This window comes from Salvelinus alpinus, chromosome 21 (assembly GCF_045679555.1).
Source record: "Salvelinus alpinus chromosome 21, SLU_Salpinus.1, whole genome shotgun sequence".
Lineage (NCBI taxonomy): Eukaryota > Metazoa > Chordata > Actinopteri > Salmoniformes > Salmonidae > Salvelinus > Salvelinus alpinus.
In genome coordinates, this window is record NC_092106.1 from 3,998,173 (window position 1) to 4,023,691 (window position 25,519).

Consider the following 25,519-nt stretch of genomic DNA (forward strand, 5'->3'; position numbering starts at 1 on the left):
CAGATGGGATGGCGTACGCTGCAGAATGCTGTGATAGCCATGTTGGTTAAGTGTGCCTTGAATTCTAAATAAATCACAAACAGTGTCACCAGCAAATCCATTTCAGAATAAGGCTGTAACGTAACAAAATGTGGAAAAAGTGATGGGGTGTGAATACTTTCCGAATGCACTTCATTTGCATTCGTCAGGTGTTTCTTTGCGCTTCGTCTCCTTCGCACAGAACTCGTGTCTCTTTCCATGTTACATCTGCAGGGCATATGTTTTAGTATGCATGCAGCCTTTTGTGTGTGGTAGCCATGCTGGGTAAGTGTGTAGTGAATTCTAAATAAATCACTGACAGTGTCACCAGCAAAACACATCACACCTCCTCCATGCTTCACGGAGGGAAAGAGACATGCGGAGATCATCCGTTCACCTGCTCTGATGAGTCCAATAAAGAATAACCCTTGAATGAGTAGGTGTGTCCAAACTTTTGACTGGTACTGTGCATATACACCTGTGCATGAAGACCTTCCTAATACCCCTCCACTTTTGCCCTCAGAACAGCCTCAATTCGTCAGGGCTTGGCCTCTACAAGGAGACGAAAGCATTCCACAGGGATGCTGGCCCATGTTGACTCCAATGTTTCCCACAGTTGTGTCAAGTTGGCTGGATGTCCTTTGTGTGGTGGACTATTCTTGATACACACAGGAAACTGTTGTGTGAAAAACCAAGAAGTTTTGCAGTTCTTGACAAAAACCTGTGTGCTTGGCACCTACTACCATACCCCGTTCAAAGGCACTTAAATATTTTGTCTTGCCCATTCACCCTCTGAATGGCACACATACACAATCCATGTCTCAAGGCTTAAAAATCCTTTAACCTGTCTCCATCTACACTGATTTAAAGTGGATTTAACAAGTGACATCAATAAGCAATCATAGCTTTCACCTGGTTAGTCTGTCATGGAAAGGGCAGGTGTTAATGTTTTGTATACTCTGTGTAGAACTGTCACTGACTTTTGCATCATTTCATTCCATTGTTTGATTAACCTTTATTTCTTCTGTCATGTTGGTGTGGTTGATCCTGAGGATCGCTAGCAATAGTGGATCATGTTAGGCTAACGTGTTACAAGTTGTGCAATAATTTGGGATATATACCCTATTTGAATCATGGAGCGCAGACCATATGTAGCAGTTTAAACCTGGAGCCTAGCGCACGGTTTACGACGACTGGACTGTTGTCGTCACAGTTCCATGATTAGTGAGGATTATTAGGGTCGATTTATAGAACTACTGTTCAACCCCCAATTGTACACTTTTCTCACCTTCCAATATTTCATGTATTGAACAATTGTATATGTCAACTTTCAGGATGAATCAAACCACTTTTTTATTCACCAATATATTTTGTGCTTAAAGGCTCTCCAAAACTGTTTTTGTATTTTTCATAAATACAGTGCATTTGGAAAGTATTCAGACCCCTTCACTTTTTCCGCATTTTGCTACGTTCCAGCCTTATTCTAAAATGGATCAAATACAAATAAATCCTCATCAATCTACACACAATACCCCATAATGACAAAGTGAAAACAGGTATTTAGACATATTTACTAATTCATAAAAAATAAACATACCTTATGTACATAAGTATTCAGACCCTTTGAGACCCCTTTCCATTGATCATCCTTGAGATGTTTCTACAACTTGATTGAAGTCTACCTTTTGTAAATTAAATTGATTGGACATGATTTGGATTGGACATGTCTATATAAGGTCCCATAGTTGACAGTGCATGTCAGAGCAAAAACCAAGCCATGAGGTTGAGCTTCGAGACAGGATTGTGTCGAGGTACAGATCTGGGGAAGGGTACCAAAACATTTCTGCAGCATTGAAGGTCTCCAAGAGCACATTGGCCTCCACCATTCTTAAATGGAAACAGTTTGGAACCACCAAGACTCTTCCTTGAGCTGGCTACCCGGCCAAACTGAGCAATCAGGGGAGAAGGGCCTTGGTCAGGGAGGTGACCAAGAACCCGATGGTCACTCTGACAGAGCTCCAGAATTCCTCTGTGGAGATGGGTGAAACTTCCAGAAGGACAACCATCTCTGCAGCACTCCACCAATCAGGCCTTTATGGTAGAGTGGCAAGATGGAAGCCAAGACCCTAACCCTAAGCACACAGCCAAGACAACGCAGGAGTGGGTTCGGGACAAGTCTCTGAATGTCCTTGATGTCCCAGACAGAGCCTGGAATTGAACCCGATCTAAGATTTCTGGAGAGACCTAAAAATAGCTGTGCAGCGACGCTCACCAACCAACCTGACAGAGCTCGGAAGGATCTGCAGAGAAGAATGGTAGAAACTCCCCAAATACAGGTGTGCCAAGCATGTAGCATCATACCCAAGAAGACTCGAGGCTGTAATCACTGCCAAATGTGCTTTAACAAAGTACTGAGTAAAAGGTCTGAATATTTATGTAAATGTGATTTCAGTTTTACATTTTTATTACATTTGCTAAAATTGTTTTTTGCTTCGTCATTATGGGGTATTGTGTGTAGATTAATGAGGATTTTTTTACCAGACTTTGCAAGCATGGTTCCCTTGCACGTGCTTAATTCATTTAATTCAACCACTGAAAACCCTCTCACTTGCTGCTCAACAGATTTTCTCGTGGAGTTTTCATTCAATAGGGTTTTAAGTAGATTTATTTTACGCCATTATTTTACCATTAATTCGATTTTTTTTCTACAGACAAGAATACTTTGTGAAAATGGGTTCAGAATATAGCGATCAATGAAAGAAACCCATATAAATATATGCATATTCGTCTTCGTCTCATCACCAACTGCCATTTTAGGGTTAGGAAAGTATGTATGAATCATAAAAAAAACTGGTTTGGAGAGTCTTTACGCACAGAATATTTTTAATTAAACATACAGTGGTTTGATTCATCCTGAAAGTTGTCATATTCAAGTTCAACCCATGAAATATTTAAAGGTGGAAAAAAGCGTACAATAAGGCTTGAACAATAGTCCTATACATTTACCTTAATCCTCACTAATCATGGAACTGTATGACAGCGGTCCAGTCGTCGTTAAATGTGCGCCAGGCTCCAGGTTTAACCTGCTACATGTGGTCTGAGTTCCATAAGGATTCAAATAGGCTACATGTCCCAAATTATTGCACAATGTTAGCCTAACAGGATCCACTAATGTTAGTGAACTTCAGGAACAACTACACAGACATGACAGAAGAAAGAATGGTACACGGAATGGAATGATGTGAAATGTAAGGTACAAATTGAAGAAAACTAACACTAAAGTGACAATTATAAATGTATGTGGGAATTACTGATGGTGGTTCCCAATACTGGTTAATATTTAACATGATAAAAATTGTGAAATAAAATTGAGAAAAGCCCGGGTATATAATTAAAACATTCTAAAGTGCATACATGCAAACATTCTTAGATCTCCACCCCGAACAAATAGCGGGTGAATAGAATGCTATCCTCATGCTTAAATTCAAGGTCAGAATACGCATAAAAATTGAATTATGTTCCATTTACGCACTCTTAACTTGGGTAGGAATTGCCCCCCGGTTGAATAAAATGTATTCCGTTGGCGCAAGGGAACCACACCTGCAAAGGCCGCTACGCACCTGCATAAGGTAAGTCTGAGTACCAACTATTGTGAAGTATGTATGATTGGCGTACATTTCCTAAATCGGCCCCTTAGCGCTCTATTCAATCAGATTGCTTTAGCCGACATCCTCAAAAGCGGTTGTTTTGGGGGTGTCATAGATGGAACTGTGTTGAGCTGTCAAATCCTACCAGCTCTCACAGTCTCAAGTCAGAATTAGACGTTCATCCATTTTTCTCAAACGTCAAATTTTGAAGTTGTTCCAAACACCAAATTTCAAAGTGTTTAAGTTTAAGCATTAACTCCAAATTCTTAAGGTTAGGCATTAACTCCGAATGGTTAAGATAAGGGTTAAGGTTTGGGATAGGCTTAAAAAAAATTACTGGACTCGAACTGTCAACCTTTGGAATCTGAGACAGATGGTTATGCCCATATCACGGGTGACCTGGCTGGTCAAATCCACAAGCTCCTGGCATTATACCTAAAGCGGACATTGCCACTGGCTGCACGGAGTGCCATTAAAGGGTAGGAAGCATGAGCTTTTACTCACTAAAGTCACAACACATTGTGGTCAAAGACTTAGTTGTAGTCACGATCTGGTTACCTATAGCTACAAACATAGTTATGTTAACTTATTTACAGATATCTTCAGAACTACCCACAATGCACTATTACTCAACGTCATATAGAGGATCTACTCTGTGCTACCGAGTTGGTATGCTAGCTCGACACCTAGCTCAGGCTGTCTAAGGTTAGCCACACCTCATGAGCTTCACAGATTTGTGGCTGTGTTAACTACTGGGAACTGAGTTGAACAGCATTCTTACATAGGTATTCCTCTTTTCCAGATGGGATAGAGCAGTATGCAGTGCCATGCCCATTCCGTCATCCGTGGATCTATTGGGAAGGTATGCAAATTGTCGTGGGTGTCGGGTAAGGTGAAGGTGATATGATCCTTAACTAGCCTCCCAAAGCACTTCATGATGACAGATGTGGGTGCTATGGGGCGATAGTCATTTAGTTCAGTTACATTCGCTTTCAAGCAAGTGGGGACAACAGACTGGGATAGGGAGAGATTGAATATGTCCATAAACACTCCAGCCAGCTGGTCTGCACGTGCTCTGATGACACGGCTAGAGATGCCGTCTGCGAGGGTTAACACACTTAAATGTCTTATCTCTGCCACGGAGAACAAGAGTTCACAGTCCTCGTGTGTAGCAGTAGCCCGCGACCTCGGCTCTGTGTATTTCTCGAAGCGGGCGAAGAAGGTGTTTAGCTTGTCCGGGAGCGAGGAGTCGATGTCCGAGACGTGGCTGGCTTTCCCTTTATAATCTGTGATTGTCTAGAGTCCCTGCCACATGCATCTCGTGTCTGAGCCATTGAATTGCGACTCCACTTTGTCCTTGTACTGTCGTTTTGCCTCTTTGATTGCGGAGGGCATAGCTGGTCTGTTTGTACACGTCCATGTTCCCAGTCACCTTACCATGGTTAAATGCGGTGGTTCGCGCTTTCAGTTTTGCGTGAATGCTGCCATCTATCCACTGTTTTTGGTTTGGATACATTGTAATCGTCACAGTGGGAACAACATCCTCTATGCACTCCTGATGAACTCAGTCAATGAGTCAGTGTATACGTCGGTACTATTCTTGGAGGCAACCCAGAACATTTCCCAGTCCGCATGATCAAAACAATCTTGAAGCATAGATTCCAATTGGTCAGACCACGAGTGCTTCCTTTTTAAGTTTCTGTCTATATTAGGAGAAGGAGCAAAGTGGAGGCGTGATTTTATTTGCTAAAGGGAGGGCGGGAGGGCCTTGTAGCTGTCCCGGAATGGGGAGTAGCAATGGTCAAGAGTGTTCGATGAGCGAGTAGCACAGGAGATGTGTTGATAGAACTTCGGTAGCGTTTTCCTCAGATTTTCTTTGTTAAAGAGTCAAACTAATGCGGCCTCAGGATATGCTGTTTACAGTTCGCAGATTCCAGTGTAGTTCTTAGCGAACCAAAGAAAATGATCTCGGCAGGTAATGCGGTCGGCATTTGATGGTGGATATTCCAGATCAGTAGGAACAAACAGACTTGAGTTCCTGTACATTACCACAATCACACAATCTCCACATTTTTTCTCCCCCAGAGAGTTCTTTCATCCTGTTTGCGCGATGGACGGAGAACCCTGCTGGCTGAATGGACAGGGACAGTATATTCGGAGAGAGACGTGATTCAGTGAAACAGAGTATGTTACAGTCCCTGATGTCTCTCTGGAAGGAGATTTTCGCCCTGAGCTCATATGCTTTGCTGTCCAGAGACTGAACATTAGCGAGTAATATACTCGGAAGATGTGGATGGTATGCATGCCCCGTGAGTATGACTAGGAGCACACTCCTTATTCTGCTTCTCCTGTGGTGGCGTCATGGAGCAGCCTCCAGGATGAATGGAACTGCTTCGGGGAGTTCAAATAAAGGATCCAATTCAGGGAAATCTCATTTCTGGTCGAAAAGCCGGTAAGTAATCACGATCTAATATCCAGAAGTTCCCCAGGTGGTGAAGATAGGCAACAATCGACAAAACAGCCTACAGGGAGGAGGCGAGGGCCCTGGTGGAGTGGTGCCAGGAAAATAACCTCTTCCTCAGCGTCAACAAAATGTAGGAGCTGATTGTGAACTTCAGGAGACAACCGAGAGAGCATGCCCCCATCCACATCGATGGGGCCGCAGTGGAGAGGGTGAAAAGCTTCAAGTTCCTCGGCGTGAACATCACTGACAACCTGAAATGGTCCATTCACACAGACAGTGTGGTGAAGGCGTTTACCTCAAGAGGCTGAGAAAAATGTGTCTTTGCCCCTAAGACTCTCATAAACTTCTACAGGTGCACCATTGAGAGCATTGGCATGGCACCGCCTGGTATGGCAATTACACCGTCCTCAATCACAGGGCTGTCCAGAGGGGGGTGCGGTTAGTCCAGTAGTTGGGCTCAACCATGCCGACCATATTCATGCTGATTGGCTAGACTGGCTAGGCTAATAGCTAACGTTATTTGGCTAAATAGCTAACATTAGCTGGCTGGCTGCTTTTTAAAATGTGTATTATGATTATTATTATTTAGCTGCCTGGCTGGCTAGGTTGCTGGCTAAGATAACTGCATACAGCTAACATTCTTTGATATTTGGTTAGATGGTGTTATGTATTTTCAAAACGTTGGTTTACAGAAAGTATTCATACCCCTTGACTTATTCCATATTTTGTTGTGTTACAGCCTGAATTCAAAATGGATTCAATGTATTTATTTTGTATCTAAATGTATCTACACACAATAGCCCATAATGACAAAGTCAAAACATGTTTTTAGAGTTTTGTTCACACCGGAGTCAATACTTTGTAGAAGCACCTTTTGCGGCAATTTCAGCTTTGAGTCGTCTTGGGTATGTCCTAATCAGCTTTGCACATCTGGATTTGGGGATTTTGTCAAGCTCTGTTAAGTTAGACGGGGAGCGGCGGGTCATTGTCCTGTTGGAACGTAAATCTTCGCCCCCAGACTAACGGTCATTTGTACTCTGAAGCAGGTTCTCATCAAGGATTTGCCTGTATTTGGCTCCATTCATTGTTCCCTCTATCCTTATCAGTCTCCCACTGAAAAGCATCCCCATAGCATGACGCTGCCACCACCGATGTTCCCTCTAGTTTTTTTAATCACTGAGCAAATTTCAGGTCTGCTGAGCACAAACTTGAACTTTGTGAAAATTCTGTGCAACTTCCGGTGGCCTACCATCAAAAACATTGGAGAAAATGCATCCCATAACATTTTAACATGGAAATAGCTGATCTATCATTCAGCCTCTTTAAGACAAAAAAAGCTATTTACCTGACTCCTTTTCAAAGATGTCTAGAAATTCACAGGTTTGGTGCTCTTGTAGGAAGCAATCACTCCCCCATTGCTGACTACAAATGATCTATAACTTGGCTAATAACTCACTAACTAGCAAACAAGCGGATCTACCCACGCCTGCTGATGTTGTAAAAACAGTCCAGTTCAAAGTGAATGGCACAGATCCATATATGGCAATGGTCTATTTGTATATAGGCCTACTGCAGCTCTGATTGGTTATGGCGAACCGGTCTGTGTAGAGTAGGTGCCTGAGTCGTGCCTGTAAATGCAATAAAAGCCTACTCCGATGCGTTCTGCCTACAATAAAATCTCTTGTATAGTTAGTTTTGCATACTAATAAGTCTTGCATTGAAAGTGTCTAATATTGCGTTGATCCGATCACAATTCCCACAGTAAAAGGTTCACTATAGGGATGGTGTTGGAGGGGTGATGAGCTGTGCCTGGTTTTCTCCATACATAGCGCTTTGCATTCATTCCAAAGAGTAAAATTTTTGTCTCTTCAGACCACATAATCTTTTACCTTATGCGCTCAGTGTCACGCCCTGACCTTAGAGATCCTTTTTATGTCTCTATTTTGGTTTGGTCAGGGCGTGAGTTGAGGTGGGTATTCTATGTTCTATGTTTTGTAGTTCTATGTTTTGGCCGGGTAGTGTTCTCAATCAGGGACAGCTGTCTATCATTGTCTCTGATTGAGAACCATACTTAGGCTGCCCTTTTTCCCACCTGTGTTTGTGGGAAGTTGACTTTGTTTAGGGCACATGCTCTTTAGCTTCACGGTTTGTTTTTGTAGTGTTTATTGTTTTGTTCGGCATCATTTTTATTAATAAAAGAAAATGTACGCTCACCACGCTGCACCTTGGTCCTCTTCTTTTAACAGCCGTGACACTCAGTCTTTCATGCGCCTTTTTGCAAACTCCAGGCGTGCGGTCATGTGTCTTTTTCTCAGGGGTGGCTTCTGTCTGGCCACTCTCGCATAAAGCCCAGATTGGTTAAATGCTGTAGAGACTGTTGTCCTTCTGGCAGGTTCTCCATCTCAGCTAAGGAACTCTATAGTTCTGTCAGAGTGGGTTCTTGGTCACCTCCCTGACCAAGGTCCTTCTTGCCCGGTTGGTTGGGTAGGTCCATATTTTTTTCAATTTTCCAATGATGTACGCTTGGAAAATATCAATACTATAGAAATTGTTTTATACCCTTCCCCAGATTTATGCCTCATCACAATTCTATCTTGGAGATCTACGGACAGTTCCTTGGACTTCATGGCATAGTTTCTGCTCTGACATGCACTGTCAAATGTGGGACCTTACAAAGACAGGTGTGTTTCTTTCTAAATCATGTCCAAACAATTGAATTGGCCACAGGTGGACTCCAATCAAGTTGTACCGTCATCTCAAGGATGATCAAAGGAAATTTGATCCACCTGTACTCAATTTGAAGTGTAATAGCAAAGGTGTGTGAGTACCTCTGTAAATTAGATATTTATGTATTTCATTTTCATTAAATTTGCAAATATTTCAAAAAACTTGTTTTCACTGTCGTTATGGGGAGAAGCCTACTCCAATGCGTTCTGCCTACATTAACATCTCTTATATAGTTAGTTTTGCATACTGTGTAGATTTGTGAGAATATACACTGCCGTTCAAAAGTTTAGGGTCACTTAGACATTTCCTTGTTTTCCATGAAAACATACCTGAAATGAGATGCAAAATGTATAGGAAATATAGTCAAGATGTTGACAAGGTTATAAATAATGATTTTTAATTGAAATAATAATTGTGTCCTTCAAACTTTGCTTTCGTCAAAGAATCCTTCATTTGCAGCAATTACAGCCTTGTAGACCTTTGGCATTCTAGTTGTCAATTTGTTGAGGTAATTTGAAGAGATTTCACCCCATGCTTCCTGAAGCACCTCCCACTAGTTAGATTGGCTTGATGGGCACTTCTTACGTACCAAACGGTCAAGCTGCTAACACAACAGCTCAATAGGGTTGAGATCCGGTGACTGTGCTGGCCATTCCATTATAGACAGAATACCAGCTGACTGCTTCTTCCCTAAATAGTTATTGCATAGTTTGGAGTTGTGCTTTGGGTCATTGTCCTGTTGTAAGAGGAACTTGGCTCCAATTATGCGCCGTCCACAGGGCATGGCATGACGTTGCAAAATGAAGTGAAAGCCTTTCTTCTTCAAGATCCCTTTTACCCTATACAGATCTCCCACTTTACCACCACCAAAGCAACCCCAGATCATCACATTGCCTCCACCATGCTTGACAGATGGCGTCAAGTGGAAAAATGGGCTTTTCTTTCAAAAACAAGGACATTTCTAAGTGATCCCCAAACATTTGAACGGTAGTGTATATATTTATTTTTTACATTTGATCCAATTTGAATTCAAGCTGTAACACAGCAAACTGTTGAATTCATCAAGGGATATTGGTACTTTCTGAGGGCACTGTAGCTGTTAGCTAGGTGTTGATAGCCACTGGCTGACTCATTCAGTGCTAATGTAATGTAAGCAGGCTGGAAGGGATAACGTTAGCAGGCTAGTAGTGCTAACGTTAGCTGGCTATTTGGCTAGCAACCTTGTAAGTTGATTTGTAACAATACATTCATAAAGTATTTGTTTGTAAGTTGGCTGAAAATTTCATTGAAACGAGTAGTCATGAGTGCCAAAGATTTGATTTAATTTGAAGTTATACATTTGAAGTTATTTCTGTTGGAGTTTACATTATAGGGAATAGGCTGGCTTGCAGATTCTCCATATTACACCACACCCCGGAATTCCCCCCCCCCCGACATGACTTTGGCATTCTTCTGAATTCTGATTGGTTTTATGTAATAACACCAAACATAGAAAAGTGAGATGTAAACTTTGCATTGAGACTTTTGATGCGTATATTTATGCAAATCCATATGTTGTATGTGGTTAGGAAGTGTTAACAATATGTGTGTTATTGTCTTGGAATGAATTAGAATATATCATAATGTAAATACATGTCCTGGAGACATACCAATTCTGTAGATTCACCCTATGGGCCCTGGTCAAAAGTGGTACTATAGGGAATAGGGTGCCATTTGGGATGCAGACAGTTGTTGTATAATAGTGGTAATTGCTGCTGACTAATGCAACCAGATAATGTATATTGTATAGAAAATCTAAAAAACAAGTTATAATCTAACATTTGCTAACTAGTAACCAAATCGATAACACGTTTTAATCTAACGTTCAATGCAGAGCTATTCAGTTATGGGCCTCAAGAGCTACTGGTTAATGAATTGATCAATTAATCAAATAATGTAATTGATTGGCCAGATAGCTCACTCAACACCAGATCTGAAACAGTCCCTTATTAGAAGAAAAAATGAAAACCAGCAGGCCAGGAACTGAATCACCCTCTGGCCTAATGGTTAAGATGGATGACCAGATGAGCTGCTGGCCCTCTTAATGGCAGTAAGAGTCAAGCCAGGTGCTTCCCTTCTCTCCACAGAGGTCCATCCATGCCTGGGCCATGTGCAGACCTGGTGTCCTATCTATCTACATGTGTCAGTGCTTATGTTTGCACAGCTCTCTCAGTGATCAACCCAGCTACCTCCAGTCCATCCATGGAGACACATTGCGGTCAATTGTTTTCAGATGTTCCTGTGCTCATGTTTCAGCATTATGGAATGGCAGCTGCTGTGGAGATGAAATATAAATAACCGGCAGGTTGTTTTGGCAACAGGGAATCATGCAGAGAGGAGGAACTGGAGCCTAACTACTAATACCTTGTGACAACTCTGTGATGTGGGCCCTACCCACGGGGCAAAAACTGGTTGCATCAATGTTGTTTCCACCTCAAAAAAATGGATGACGTTGAATCGATGTGGAAAACTGATTGGATTTGCAAAAAGTCCTACATTTAAGGGGATTTTGTATTTTTCACCCAACTTTTTACGTAAATCCAACAACATGGTAATTTTTTGGGGTTGATTTCATATTGAATTCACATTAGTTGACATCTCAACCAAATGTAAATCATAACTAGACGTTGGAATGACATCTGTGTTCAGTGGGTAGGCCCTGTTCACTGAGGTGAATCGTTCAGGGGCTGGTTTCCTGGACACGGATTAAAGGGATAGTTCACCCAAGTTACACAACTACATATTGGTTTAGTCGATGGACTGCTTACAAGGGGCTGGATTCAATCCATATCGCTGAAGTTCAGCACTCTAGCGCGATTGACATTTTTAAGGTCATTTCTGATTGAGCCAACATACGCAGCGTTTACCGTGAATGCAGTCTCTGCTAACGTGGGAACATGGCCTTTAAATTTCTATCGCCCTGTAACGCAGCGCTATTGATTGAATCCATCCCAAGGTAAGGAAACCAGTATGTCATTTTGTAATTTGGTTGAACTATCCCTTTAAGCCTATTGCCAGTGTTGGAAAAAGTACTCAATTGTCATACTTGAGTAAAGATAAAGATACCTTGATATAAAATGGCTCAAGTAAAAGGGAAAGTCATCCAGTAAAATACTACTTGAGTAAAAGTAAAAAAGTATTTGGTTTTAAATATAATGAAGTATCAAAAGAAAAAATCATTTCAAGTTCCTTATATTAAGCAAACTTTTTTTTTTTTATTGACGGATAACCAGGGGCACATTACAACACTCAGACATAATTTACAAATGAACCATTTGTGTTTAGTGAGTCCGTCAGATCAGAGGCAGTAGGGGTAACCAGGGATGTTCTCTTGATAAGTGTGTGAATTGGACCATTTTCCTGTCAAAATGTACCCAAGTACTTTTGGGTGTCAGAGAAAGTGTATGGAGTAAAAAGCACATTATTTTCTTTAGGAATGTAGCGAAGTAAAAGTAGCCAAAATATAAATAGTAAAGTACAGATACCCCCCAAAAACTACTTAAGTAGTACTTTAAAGTATAGTTACTTCAGTACTTTACACCACTGCCTATTGCCCTAAAAATAAATCTTAATAGCAGGTCTCCTTTGAAAGTGCTTTATATACCAAAACTAGCCTTTTAATCTTTGTCTGGGAAACCTGCCCCAGAATGTTGCAGATAGACATATAATACATTAAAGTGACACATTTCCTATTCTACAAGATGACAGAATCATATTAGTTCTGGGTGGGTCATACATCTCTCTCTGAATGTTCTGTGCTGTTGCTGATCCTGAACTGGCCCCAGGTATTCATTAGGAACCAAACAGACGCAAACTGTACAAAACAGGGAGGGATGTAACTGAATTTGCTCAATGACAATCTCTGTTGCAAAACGGTTGTCATCAAGATAATGAAGATCACCTCAAAGTCAATTTAGGGACGAATTGATTGGGACTTATTGCAACTTCGCTTCGACAACGTCAAATAAGAAAAGGTGTATGATAGTGTGATGTGATTCTGGATTTCAATCAATTGCAGATAGAGGATTTCCAAATTTGTACAACAGCATGGTCTGGATGAAAGGAGTGGACAGTGATAATATAGGAGTTGTTAAAATGATTTTTTTTAGTGATGACTATGCTTTTTGAGGCTGTTATAACTTAGTTCACTCACTATGCGGCTGCACTATGTTTCAAGTTGACCTTCATATTCAGCAGTTAGCAGAGGGCGGAATTCATGTTGAAGTAGATAGTTTTTTTTTATTTGCCACTTTCACTTGGTTGTCACACTGAAGGGTTACACAAGGGAAGACCTTGGCAGCACATCCCAAACACCACTTCCGTTGTTATAAAAAGAGCACTCAGGCATTTAAACACTCAACAAAGCCATCGCATGAGAGATCATTAGAATGGGAACGCTTTTTAATCTCTCAAAATCTCCATCAGCATACATAACCCACCCAAGCCACGGCCCACCCCCGATTACAGCTCATCGCTGTTACAGGCCTACTACACGTTATGCAAAGGTTAGTCTTTACGTCACATGGTCGCATAACAGTACTGTACTAGTACATGAGAAGTGTTGGTGGTTTATAATGGCGTGATAGGGAGCCTGGAGCAAAGAGGTCACTGCAGGACGCTGTTCAATTTATGCAATAATCCTCCACACTTGATTGCCGAACATAGACTTATTTGGAGATTTAATGTGCCTGTAGCCTAAATAACAGTTAAATAAGACCTTTTTAAAAGTATGTTTGTTTTGATTCAATATTATTAGCCATAATTCATACAGGAAGCCCAGCGCTACTGAATGGAGGGGTTATGGATTCTGTTATCTCTTGGATACTAGTAATTGAAACCGTCAAACAGTCAGAACAGCTGTAAACTTTGAGAAAATTAAAACAATGTAGCTGGCTCCTCTGAAACTAGATAAAGTAATGATGACAGGATTCAGCAAAGGTACTTCAGCTCAGTGGGGGAGAGACGCCCTCCAGTTGGTTTCTCTCAGTGACAAATGACAAAGGTAGAATTTTTACTAAAGTCACTCTGCCCTCAATCTGTCCTTTCTTTCTCACGCACTGTCTTGAGTAGGTTATCCTGTCTATCTCGCACGCTCGACCATCACAAGCAGAAGTGTCTTGCCTCTGTTTCTGTGGAGGCACTGAAGGACAAATTCAATATCTTACAGTTAATTCTGTGTGAAATAAACCATACAATATTTACTGTATAATATATTTAATTATAAATTGGGTGGTTCAAGCCCTGAATGCTGATTGGCTGACAGCCATGGTATATCAGACCGTATACCACGGGTATGACAAAACATTTATTTTTACTGCTCTAATTACGTTGGTAACCAGTTTATAATAGCAATAAGGCACCAAGGGGGTTTGCGGTATATGGCCAATATACCACGGCTAAGGGCTCCGCGTTGCGTCGTGCATAAGAACAGCCCTTAGCCATGGTATATTGGCCATATACCACACCTCCTCAGGCCTTATAACTTAATCCTACAACTGGATCTAATTAAGGATGCCCTGATCAATAGGCATGATGCTTCTGAAGTGTTTCTTCTTATCGTGTATAGACTACAGTTTTCATACATAAGTCATGGCCAAGACACAGACCTCTTCCATGTACGAAGGATCTTGTGTAACTGATGAGCAGTAGTCAGTGTAGGTCTCCGTCTGTCTTAAGGTGTTGTTCTACTTTATCTGGCCACCAGACGGTCAGAGGCAACCCTAATCCCGGCAGGCACATGACCTAGAATGAACAACCTTGCACGGACATATCAGTAGTAGGTCAGGCTAAAGGGATCTGGGTCATGCTCGACAGGTATTTTTGATCAACTATCTTCTTCTTCTTCGTTTCTTTTTTCATTGTCAGCTATATCCATTTTCCATCGGTGTCGTGTTCATTATGGCATGCGACAGAACATTTTTTCATTTTGCAATGGGAAACTCCAATGTCCAGGTAGTCTTTTGCTGTTTCCGTCTGTTTCCTTTTGACTAGTACCCGTTTCTCAGTGTAGCTTCAACTGACCCCAGAGGGTTAAACCGATGAGTACTTCTGACCTCAGCTGGAGAGCAGAAATATGCTGTGGTCCTTCACCCGTCGTCATGGCAACCATTGATTTCAGTTGTACCAGCATGATCAGAGGGTAGAGTTCTGATTTGGAAGACGTTATACTGAAAAGCGCCCCGTTTATACCTGGTGTTAACATGTGTCCTGTGTCATCTTGTCCCTGTTCTGATTGTGCCCACATTTTTAGACCGGTATAGACGATCAAAATAACTGTGATATCACGACTGTGATAATATTTCGGGTAAGAATTGATTGGTTATGAAAGCTCAATGGGCAGACCTTAGTGACAGTCCAGTGGGTAGAGTTTACAGGTTCGAGTCAAATAAAGAAAAGGCTCGCAGGGAGGTAGGTTGGAGGGGGATGGAGAGCATTAAATGCGGGTTGCGACACACAAGGTCGACCAGTTCGAATGCTGACGCAGCGTTTGCTTTCCAACCTTACCCAACATACTTAACAAATCACATTCTAAACAACTGACTAACTGAACAGCTTTATATAACTGAAAAAAAACTCCCCCCCCCTGCTAGCGCAGTGGACTACGCACTGAGATAGGGACCAGAAGGTCACAGATTCTAATATTTCTGATGGCTTTTTAAAAAAACACACAAAAAAAACATTGTGATGGACTTTGTGTCGTTAGACAGTACCTTTAGAGGGAACCTACTTTTATCTTTTGAGTGTTTAGAATCGTGACAACTTACAGTGTAGCTTACACTTACATCACTGAACGAAGTAGTCTGTTTGGAATGTAATCTATTTGCAGAAGGTAAAATGGGTATATTCATTGAAGTTTCGAGTGTGCTCTCACAGAATAGCATTGGCTTAGGCCCAAATAGCCAATTAGATGTGCTCATCTAGCATGCACATGGATTGTGTCCAGGAATACCTGATGGATCTCAGATTCCTTGAACACATTATGTCGTTCTGTGTGTTCCTACAGGTAACACAGGGTTTCTGTACATCTTAACTACAGGTAACTGCCAAAATAATGGAAACACTTGCATAAATGAGGGATACAAAGTACACTACATGAACAAAAGTATGTGGACACCTGCTTGTCGAACGTCTCATTCCAAAATCATGGGCATGAATATGGAATTGGTTCCCCCTTTGCTGCTATAACAGCCTCCACTCTTCTGTGAAGGCTTTCCACTAGATTGGTTGTTTGATGGGGTTGAAGTCAGTGCTCATTGCTGGCCAGTAAAGTTCTTCCACATCGATCTCGACAAACCGTTTCTGTATGGGCCTCGCTTTGTGCATGGGGGCATTGTCATGCTGAAACAGCAAAGGGCCTTCCCCAAACTGTTGCCACAAAGATGGAAGCACAGAATCGTCTAGAACGTCATTGCATGCTGCAGCGTTAAGATTTCCCTTCACTAGAACTAATGTGCCTAGCCCGAACCATGAAAAACAGCCCCAGACCATTATTCCTCCTCCACCAAACTTTACAGTTGGCACTATGCATTCAGGCTGGTAGCGTTCTCCTGGCATCCGCCAAACCCAGATTAGTCCGTCGGACTGCCAGATGGTGAAGCGTGATTCATCACTCCAGAGAACGCGTTTCCACTGCTCCAGAGTCCAATGGCGGCAAACTTTACATCACTCCAGCCGACGCTTGGCAATCTTAGGCTCGTGTGCAGCTGCTCGGCCATGGAAAACCATTTCATGAAGCTCCCAACGAACAGTTCTTGTGCTGACGTTGCTTCCAGAAGCAGAACTTGGAAGTGAGTGTTGTAACCGAGGACAGGCATTTTTTTTCTTCTGATGGTCCCATTCTGTGAGCTTGTGTGGCCTACCACTTCGCGGTTGAGCCGTTGTTGCTCCTAGATGTTTTCACTTCACAATAAAAACACTTATAGTTGACTAGGGCAGCTCTAGCAGGGCAGAAATGTGACTTTTTGGAAGGGTGGCATCCTACGTGTCACTTTGAAAGTCACTGAGCTCTTCAGTAAGGCCTTTCTACTGCCAAATTTGGTCTATGGAGATTGCATAGACAAAGTGTGCTCGATTTTATACACCTGTCAGCAACGGGTGTGGCCGAAATAGCCGAATCCACTAATTTGAAGGGGTGTCCACATACTTTTGTTTATATAGCGTATATTGAAAGCAGGTGCTTCTGCACAGGTGTGGTTCTTGAGTTAATTAGGCAATTAACATCACATCATGCATAAAAATGCTTACTAGGCCATTATTTGGGCTACCATGGCTATGCCCTCATAGGATGACAATGCCACCATTCACAGGGCACGTGTGGTCACCGAATGGTTTGATGAGCATATGCCACGGCTGTCTCAGTCATCAGATCTCAACCCAACCGAACACTTATTGGAAATCCTGGAGCGGCGCCTGAGACAGCATTTTCAACCATCAGCAACAAAACACCAAATGATGGAATTCCTCGTGGAAAAATTGTCACATCCCTCCAATAGTTCCAGACACTTGTAGCATCTATGCCAAGGCGCATTTTAGCTGTTCGTGATGGCCCAACGCCCTATTAAGACACTATGTTGGTGTTTCCTTTATTTTGGCAGTTACCTGAAGTTGTAACTAGTCTGAATGGGATTACAGGCCTGATTGGATTAACTGTATTCCTGCTCTAGTTTTATGGAGAATCTGTACTGGAGACAAAGAGACAGCTAGGCCAAAAGCCAAGTGATCTCATCATCCACTTATGTGGAGGTCCTCACAACCGGTAACTTTTCAACTGCACTCTAGTCATGGCTCAGCAGGCTCACTCTACTGTTCTGGTATGTATAGGCTACAGTAGAGTTGAGTGGTGCAATAGGAGGGAAATGCAGCAATGGGGGGGTGGGCAGTGCACTAATGGGAGGACATGGCATCTCTGGGTTCACTCAGTTCAGCTGCCGGGATGCATAATTTTCTGATCCATATCCAGATAACAAATAGCAAGGGCATCAGCCGAGTAAGGGGAGCAATGCTTGAACTAATCGAATAATTACCTCTGAAGCTTGTTTGTGTTGACAACAATCCAGTTAGCAACTGAGACAAACACTGATGGGAACGGGAACTGGTTGGTCTAGTTATAAGTCGAACTCCTGTCAGGGATTCTAGACAAGAGAACCAAGAGGAATGTAGACTACAGTCATGTAGAAAGTGGAACAGTTCACCCAGTCCAAGTATCTATTCACACCCATCCCTGGGCCACGTTCATAAAGCATCTCCGAGGAAGAGTGCTGATCCAGGATCAGTTTGGCCTTTTAGATCATATAAATGTTATAAAATCGACAAGTGGACCTGATCCTAGATCAGCAGCTTTATGAATACAGGCCCTGATTTACTCCACACCTAGCGATGACAAATGTACCGTTCTTGTGAGGGAGGACATTTCACTCCACAAGTTTAGACCATTAACTCTGGTCCAATTATGTCATTAATTACTCTCATAACTGAGTCAACGGTGTTAAAGAACCCTTAACATATGTATCAACACCCTAATGACGCCACATACCCATCGGTAAGAGTGTTTTTACAAAACCCATGCCACATTACCGATCAATTTGGACGTTGAACCGAGTTTGGGTAATAAAGTGCTAATAATAACAACGGAGACCTTGGATATTTTAGCTGAAACTATTTCAGGCTCATGTACTGTGTGACTCAACTGTTTATTATAAAAGGGCTATGTGTGATTCACCCATCCAGTTCATTACGCCTACACAGGTTATACTGGTACAATAGAAGATCTGCTGATGTCCCTATTTGGGCAGTTGTAATGGAGCTGTGTTTTGGTGAATGACAGTGCCTATAATTCAACCATGGACATAAATATATTCATCATTGAATTCAACACAAGAGTACGTAGTCAGATTATTTGGAAAGAAAGTAGATCAAGAAATACTCACACACACACACGTTGTTCGATAAACCTTTTTTAATCTCAACAGCAAGTTAGCTTATGTGTGGTCAACATCAATGAAGGTAAATATAAAATTGGATTTTCTAAAGACAGGCGTTTGTCAGCAGGAAGTGAAATTATGATACTGAAACACATCCAACTCCTAATCTTCATTATTTTCTTTACATCTTCAACTATTACTCAGAAATATTGCTATAATACTTTTTAAATGGCATATACTGATGGACCAAAAAAGCACTGTCAAGAAGCTAAAACAAAGAAGTTCCTAACTCCACGTGGTGTGGTTGGACAGGGAAACTTCTGAGGGGACTTTGGTTTCGTACCTTTGTAAAAACCTGGGTCTACTTATTTCCGGAAAGGATACCCCAAAATAAAAACAGAACGGAATTAAAACCAGAAATAAACGCTAAAATATTCTAATTTGAAACAAAACAAGTAAAAAAGGCACACTGAACACTATTCACACTCAACACAATATTTGTTGCATCTTGAGAGCACTCAAGTCTCTAAACCCCTAATTTTTACAAAGCACAATGAACAACCAATAGTGTTATTCTCTGGTCTTTCTTCGAAAGAACCAAATGTTTTGTGTCCATTTATTGGGATAACAGAGAGTGAATGGTTCCCTCGTCTCCATGGGAAGCAGCAGACTAGGCTAAACACCATTCTGACTACCATCACCACCTCGCTCTCGCTATATTTCCTTTTTACCTCGTAAAAGTGCTCCAGTAATCCAGCTTCCACAGACAATCCTGTAGTCTAGTCTATGGCAGTGTCCCAAATGGCACCCATTTACCTATATAGTGCACTACTTTGACCAGAGCCCACAAAAGTAGTGTACTATGTAGGGAATAGGCTGCCATTTGCCTCTGACCTCGACCACTTCTGTTTTTCAACCTATTTAATGAAAAGTAGAGGTCTAGGTCTTCATCAGAGATCTGTATGCTTCAAGTAGATTCAAAAGTGAAGTGTTCATTCTAAGCTTGCTGTGAGAGAGCCATTGTGAAACGTGACACAATTAATCCAGTGTCGTGTGACTAACGTTCTGTTCTTACATTTGTCTTTTTCTTCATCTTATTATTATTATATATTTTTTTTTACAGCAACCTTAAGTTAGAGAAACACATTCCTTCAGAAACCCAGTAGGTATTTGGGTCTATTCCACCACAGAATCACGATTAGACCTTTTCTACATCAACACTGTTAGGCCCACATCAGCTGCATATCACAGAAGGTATAAAGAACACAATCTGGAGATAGAACCCTCAGCTAACACTAGTGCAGCAAACCGATTTGATTGGACTTAACTTATTCCTTTTAGCGCCTAGTGAAGGGCATCAAACTGATTTGTGTAGTCCGTTGGAAATAACTACCCAATTTATAAGGAACATCAACATAAATCGTGTTTCTCTTCATTAAATATAGATTGGAGTACTGTTTTTGTGTTTTTTCCTTCCCTTTTATCTGCTTCGATGGGATTGGTGTTGGGATTATCTCACGATTACGTCGTCGCTGTCTACGCGGTGATGAGCTGTCACTGTGGATATGTTGGCTGTGAGTCATCATACTGGAATTCTCCCGAAAAACGTCACATTAAAGTACGACTTTCTGGTGAGGAAGTCGCCCGTGCGGCTCCCTAGTCCCAGATGGATATATTGCTTCAATATTGCCACGATAAAATATTGACGAACACTGCACTTATCAAGCGCGCATTAACTCATTACTTTGTCTCTTGTTCGTTTTTTGTTTTACTATGTCAAACACGCAATGTGTTTTTGAGAGTTCTTGTCCTATTTCAATACAAAATAGCATGGTTGTCGTTTGGATTTTGCTTTCGGTAAGCCAAGTTCCGTTGTGCACATCTTCCAAAAACGACCAAACTGTGCTAAGTCTTTTTGCACCGTCCAGCTCTTCTTGACGAGGCTGCTGCGGCAGCAGTCAGCTTTGAGGCAATTGTGTTCCTGTGGAGCGATATCACTTCACACGTGACACCCCCCGTCATGGCAACATCCATCCATCGACATATACCCAGCCAGCCAGCCATGCTGGCACACCCTTATCGCCCAGGCAGCCACCAGGCCTGGGTCCTAGCATAGGGCTGATGGGAACAGAGGAGTGGGAAGAAGGGAGATGGGGATGATTTTGGTAGAAAGGTTCTGAGGTTGGTTCACCACAACAACAAAAATAGTATTCATTGATACAAAAAAACAAAAACACTTTCCCATGTACCTTGACCCCCATCTCCACTCCATCATATCTACGACATAACGCTGTGTAGGTTTTCAACTGTCGGTAATACTGCTTTCTCCCCACAGTTCCACCGGCTTCAGTTCACCAGTACAAAGCCGTGCTGTGAGTCTACAGTCTCCATCATCTCGCTGTCCAGAAAGGAGTCCTGGAGTTCGGCGGGGAGTGCCAGCCCCTCGTACCCGGCCACAGGGACCTCTCCTGGGCCATGCGGGTGGGGCTGCCCGGGGTCCAGGGGGAACTCGTATTGTTCTGGATAAAGTGCCTCTTGGGGGGAGTGAAACTGTCCCTGCTGGTCACACAGCTGGTAGCTGTAGCCCAGGGCCTCGGGGGGGTGATTCTGCAGCTGGCCGGCTAGGCCGGGGGGCATGAGTACTGGGCTGAGGTGGGAGTGAGGGTAGTGGTGGGCCAGGTAGGTGTCGTAGACCAGGTTGGCGCTGGGCTCCATGAGGGGACTGAGGGCCTGGGTGTAGGGAGGGGAGGCCTGGGAGCTGCCCTGCTGCTGGCGGGACCCAGCCATGGCCCCCTGCTGCTGTGGAGGGGCCCCTGGGTCCCCTGGATAGGAACCCTCCACTATCTGCATCTGGTTGAAGTAGGTTTGGAGGTGAGTCTGCTTCTGGAGGTACATCCTCTTCTGGTGCAACCTGAAGATAAAGCGATATAGGTTATAGAGTCAACCAGGAAAACAAGATGATCTGTATGATAAGTGTGAATAGATAATAATAATGTACCTATGCTCCTGCAGCTGTTGCTCTAGACTCCGAGGATTCTCCTTACAGAAGAGCTGGCAGCTAGCAGGACTCACATTAGCCATGACACTAGCTTTCTGTAAGGGAGCGAGAGGGAAATATGAGGGATTCAATAACTAGATCTCACCAGTCTCAAAATGTGCCATCCATAATCACTGATAGGTATAAAATGACATTGAAATTGAGAAAATCGTACAGTAATGCAGACAAACAAACAACATTTTGTTAGTCATTGTTTTATTGTAATTGATTACTCCTTTAATAAATATTTAGATACATACAGTATAAGACAGATTGAGTGGTGCATTAGTTAGTACCTGTAGTCTGTGTGTGAGATATTGTGTCTCGAGACTCTGTCTTCGGGACAGTAGAGGTTGGGCGCCACCCTGGTTTAAAGCCAAGTTATCCTCGTGCTTGGATGCCTCTCCCTGAAATGCATAATACACACAGAAGAGTTCAGAGAAGGTTACACTCACAATCTCACTGGGTTACAGACAAAAAGCAGATCAAATTGTTGGCGACCAAATTTACCTGGAGAAAAAAAACAATCCCGTTGTAAAATAATGCTTTTTATTCAGTCAATGGAAATACATTTGACCGTCATGCTTATCGGTCTTTAGGGTAATTTGCTAAATTTAGGGGAATTAAATTGGGTGTGTGCATTTTCGTTCGTCGTAATTTATCACACGAGCACAGCATACTATTTTGAGCAGAATATCACTTGTCAGACAGCACTAGACCTGCTGCTGCGGTTCCTCAAGCACGTTGCTGCTGGAGTGAAACATGCTTTTATAAGCCCAGTCATTGCACAATAATTCTATATGCAATCGCATGTTAAAAACAGTTTTGATCGCCATGATTAAAAAGAGCTACTATTTTTATTTCTCAACTGGTAATTGAAGCGCGCCTTCCAATTCGCCATTCAAGTGCATAGGCAGGCTATCAGCACATCACCCACCACTTTGCAATGTGAGCTGGAGGAAGTATGCATTTTGAAAACATATACTTCATTGTTTGAAACCTGAATGTTTTACGTCATATTATGAGGCATGTCTTACTTTGCTTCAAAGTAGCCTAGGCAAAATCTGACCATTGAAACCAGCATTTCTCACTGCTCTAGTTGTTTTCATCTTCATTTTATTTCGTTCTCCAGAGGCCTCCTTGTCATATTAGCCATACATCCTAGTTGCTGCATCTTTAGAAGTTTCTAACTGAGATTTTCATCACCGTCACATATGCACTGTTTAGAATGGTGTTTCACCACAGGAGTTGCATGTTCTGTCAAGATGAATTATCATGGGCCTCCCGGGTGGCGCAGTGGTCTAGAGCACTGCATCGCAGTGCTATGCTGCGCCACCAGAGTCTGGGTTCGCGCCCAGGCTCTGTCGCAGCCGGCCGCGACCGGGAGGTCCGTGGGGCGACGCACAATTGGCTTAGCGTCGTCCGGGCTAGGGAGGGTTTGGCCGGTAGGGATATCCTTGTCTCATCGCGCTCCAGCGACTCCTGTGGCGGGCCGGGCGCAGTGCGTGCTAACCGAGGGGGGCGGGTGCACGGTGTTTCCTCCGACACATTGGTGCGGCTGGCTTCCGGGTTGGAGGCGCGCTGTGTTAAGAAGCAGTGCGGCTTGGTTGGGTTGTGCTTCGGAGGACGCATGACTTTCGACCTTCGTCTCTCCCGAGCCCGTACGGGAGTTGTAGCGATGAGACAAGATAGTAATTACTAGCGATTGGATACCACGAAAATTGGGGAGAAAAGGGGATAAAAAATTTAAAAAAAATATGAATTATCATAAGATAAACGTGATTTCTGTCATTCTGAGCACCGTTGGTGAACGCCCGAACGGGTTACACACCCAATGCATATGGGTCCGGTACATTTTCTCAAATGGCCGGTAAATCCAAATCTTCCCGGTCACGTTGTTCGGAAACCCTGGCGCGGACGCGAAAACACACTCACACAGCTCCACTGAGTATTGAAGTCATTGCCACTCTTGTATACAGGGCCAGTGTGTTGCTGTTGCTGTTTTATTGTTGTTGCTGACTGTGTATAGTGATTGTGTGGTAAGCAACTATAGGGACCTTGTGGACAGACAGGCATGCTGCCAATAAGCCCTTTCGACCACCAGGGCTTTGTCCCAAATAGCACCTATTCCCAATCCCTAATTAGTGCACTATTTTCACCCAGAGCCCTGGTCAAAAGCAGAGCACTAAATAAGTGCTAGGGTGCCATTTGAGTCGCAGACTAACCTAACCCTCTGTGTATGTACCACCACAACCAACCAACCAACCACACAGGCCTTATGTTGACCCGCAGCAACCACAGGACGCACTGTTCTAGGGAAAGGGAGATGGATGCACTGATTCACAGATGGATTGTGCTCTCTCTGTCTCTCTGTCTTTGCGGCCATTGAATTGACTCCTTGTTGTTGCCCGTTTACAAGAGGCAGCCGGTACATTCTACTTCCCAGATTTGGCGATTCAGTTCAGTCAGTCACACAGTTACTTCTAAGATAACTCGATTGCCTCTCTCTCTCACAGGCACGACACTTTCCCTCTAACCTCACTCTCCCCTCTTTCACACACTCTTTCTCTCTCTCCCTATTTTTCTGTCCCTGAGCGAGTGAAGGCCCAGTGGGCACCAGTCATCGCTATGGGCAGCAGTATTACCTCAACAATGGCTGTATTCACTCTGTGCAACTCCAGGGGCTGACTGACAGTCAACAAGGAGACAATTGGCTGCCTCTTCGTCCGGACGGATCATTATATAACCAGCCTCGTCTGTGATTCACCGGCTGGCTGGCTAACTAATCACTGGTGAGGTCAGGAGGGGTGCTGCTGGGTGGGGTCTCACTCTCGGTCACTGTGGAGCCAGTACTGACCTGCAGCTTGGGGTCCAGCAGGTTCGGCAGGTTTGCATGGGGCCCCAGGGTCCTCATGGAGGATGGGTCCTCCCCAGAGCCCATCTGCTCATACATCTGTTTGTTCAGCTCCAGGATGCCTTTGGTCCGCGCCAGGTTCTGGAGATGCTGCCGGAACGCAACCAGACCTAACAACATAGAGTTGGGAGTCAGGGGAGTATAGCATCCAAACTATTTGTTATAACCCGGTTCCCTTGCATCTCCGACTGAAATGACATAGCCATCACTTCTAGCCTACCTTCACCGCCTGCAGGGAGAGAGTATGTACGTCATGAGTGTGTGTGTGTGTGTGTGGGTGGTAACAGTGTGTGTGTGATGGTGATTGTAATAAAAATCCATCTCCGGCTCCTAGAAGGCTGGGTGACTGTTCATGATGGCGTGAACCGTGGGACCTGACTCATCCTAATAATAAGGCTATATAAAGATTTGAGAAGCTTCTCCACATCTCCTCCTTGCAGCGGCACGCAGAACCCAGCCGCTTCAAACAGCCACTAGAAAGAAGTGGGGCTCTGGTGACTCGTAGCTCCTGCTGTGTGTGTGCGCAGACTGAAGAGGCAGCTGGACACACACACACACACACCTCCTGTATATACATTTTAAGCGCTATTAATTAAGTTCCTTTACCGGGTGCTTTTGCTGCTGCTACGGGATTAAACATTAAAACAGAGCTATGTGGGCCAAACCTTCAAAGCACAGTCTGATTCACAAAATGAATCATCAGAGAGAGAAAGACAGAGTGGGTGGGTGAAAGAGAAGAAAATAAAGAGAATG

The 25,519-nt window shown here is 43.1% G+C and overlaps 1 protein-coding gene and 1 long non-coding RNA gene across 2 annotated transcripts in view; one reads left to right on the top strand and one right to left on the bottom strand.

The window, feature by feature from the left end:
* Window positions 1–9,256: 9,256 nt before the first annotated feature.
* LOC139547641 (uncharacterized) lies at window positions 9,257–22,121 on the top strand. The gene is made up of 2 exons (XR_011669569.1): window positions 9,257–9,843; window positions 21,151–22,121. It is a non-coding gene; the product is annotated as an uncharacterized lncRNA (long non-coding RNA).
* sik2b (salt-inducible kinase 2b) overlaps window positions 18,836–25,519 on the bottom strand; it is a 58,886-nt gene continuing 52,202 nt past the window's right edge. The window contains exons 12-15 of the mRNA XM_071356608.1: window positions 24,710–24,876; window positions 22,149–22,259; window positions 21,814–21,908; window positions 18,836–21,726 (exon numbers count right to left, since the gene is read on the bottom strand). Coding sequence (XP_071212709.1) covers window positions 21,162–21,726; window positions 21,814–21,908; window positions 22,149–22,259; window positions 24,710–24,876 — 938 coding nt within the window. The 3' untranslated portion in view covers window positions 18,836–21,161. The remainder of the gene's footprint in view (window positions 21,727–21,813; window positions 21,909–22,148; window positions 22,260–24,709; window positions 24,877–25,519) is intronic.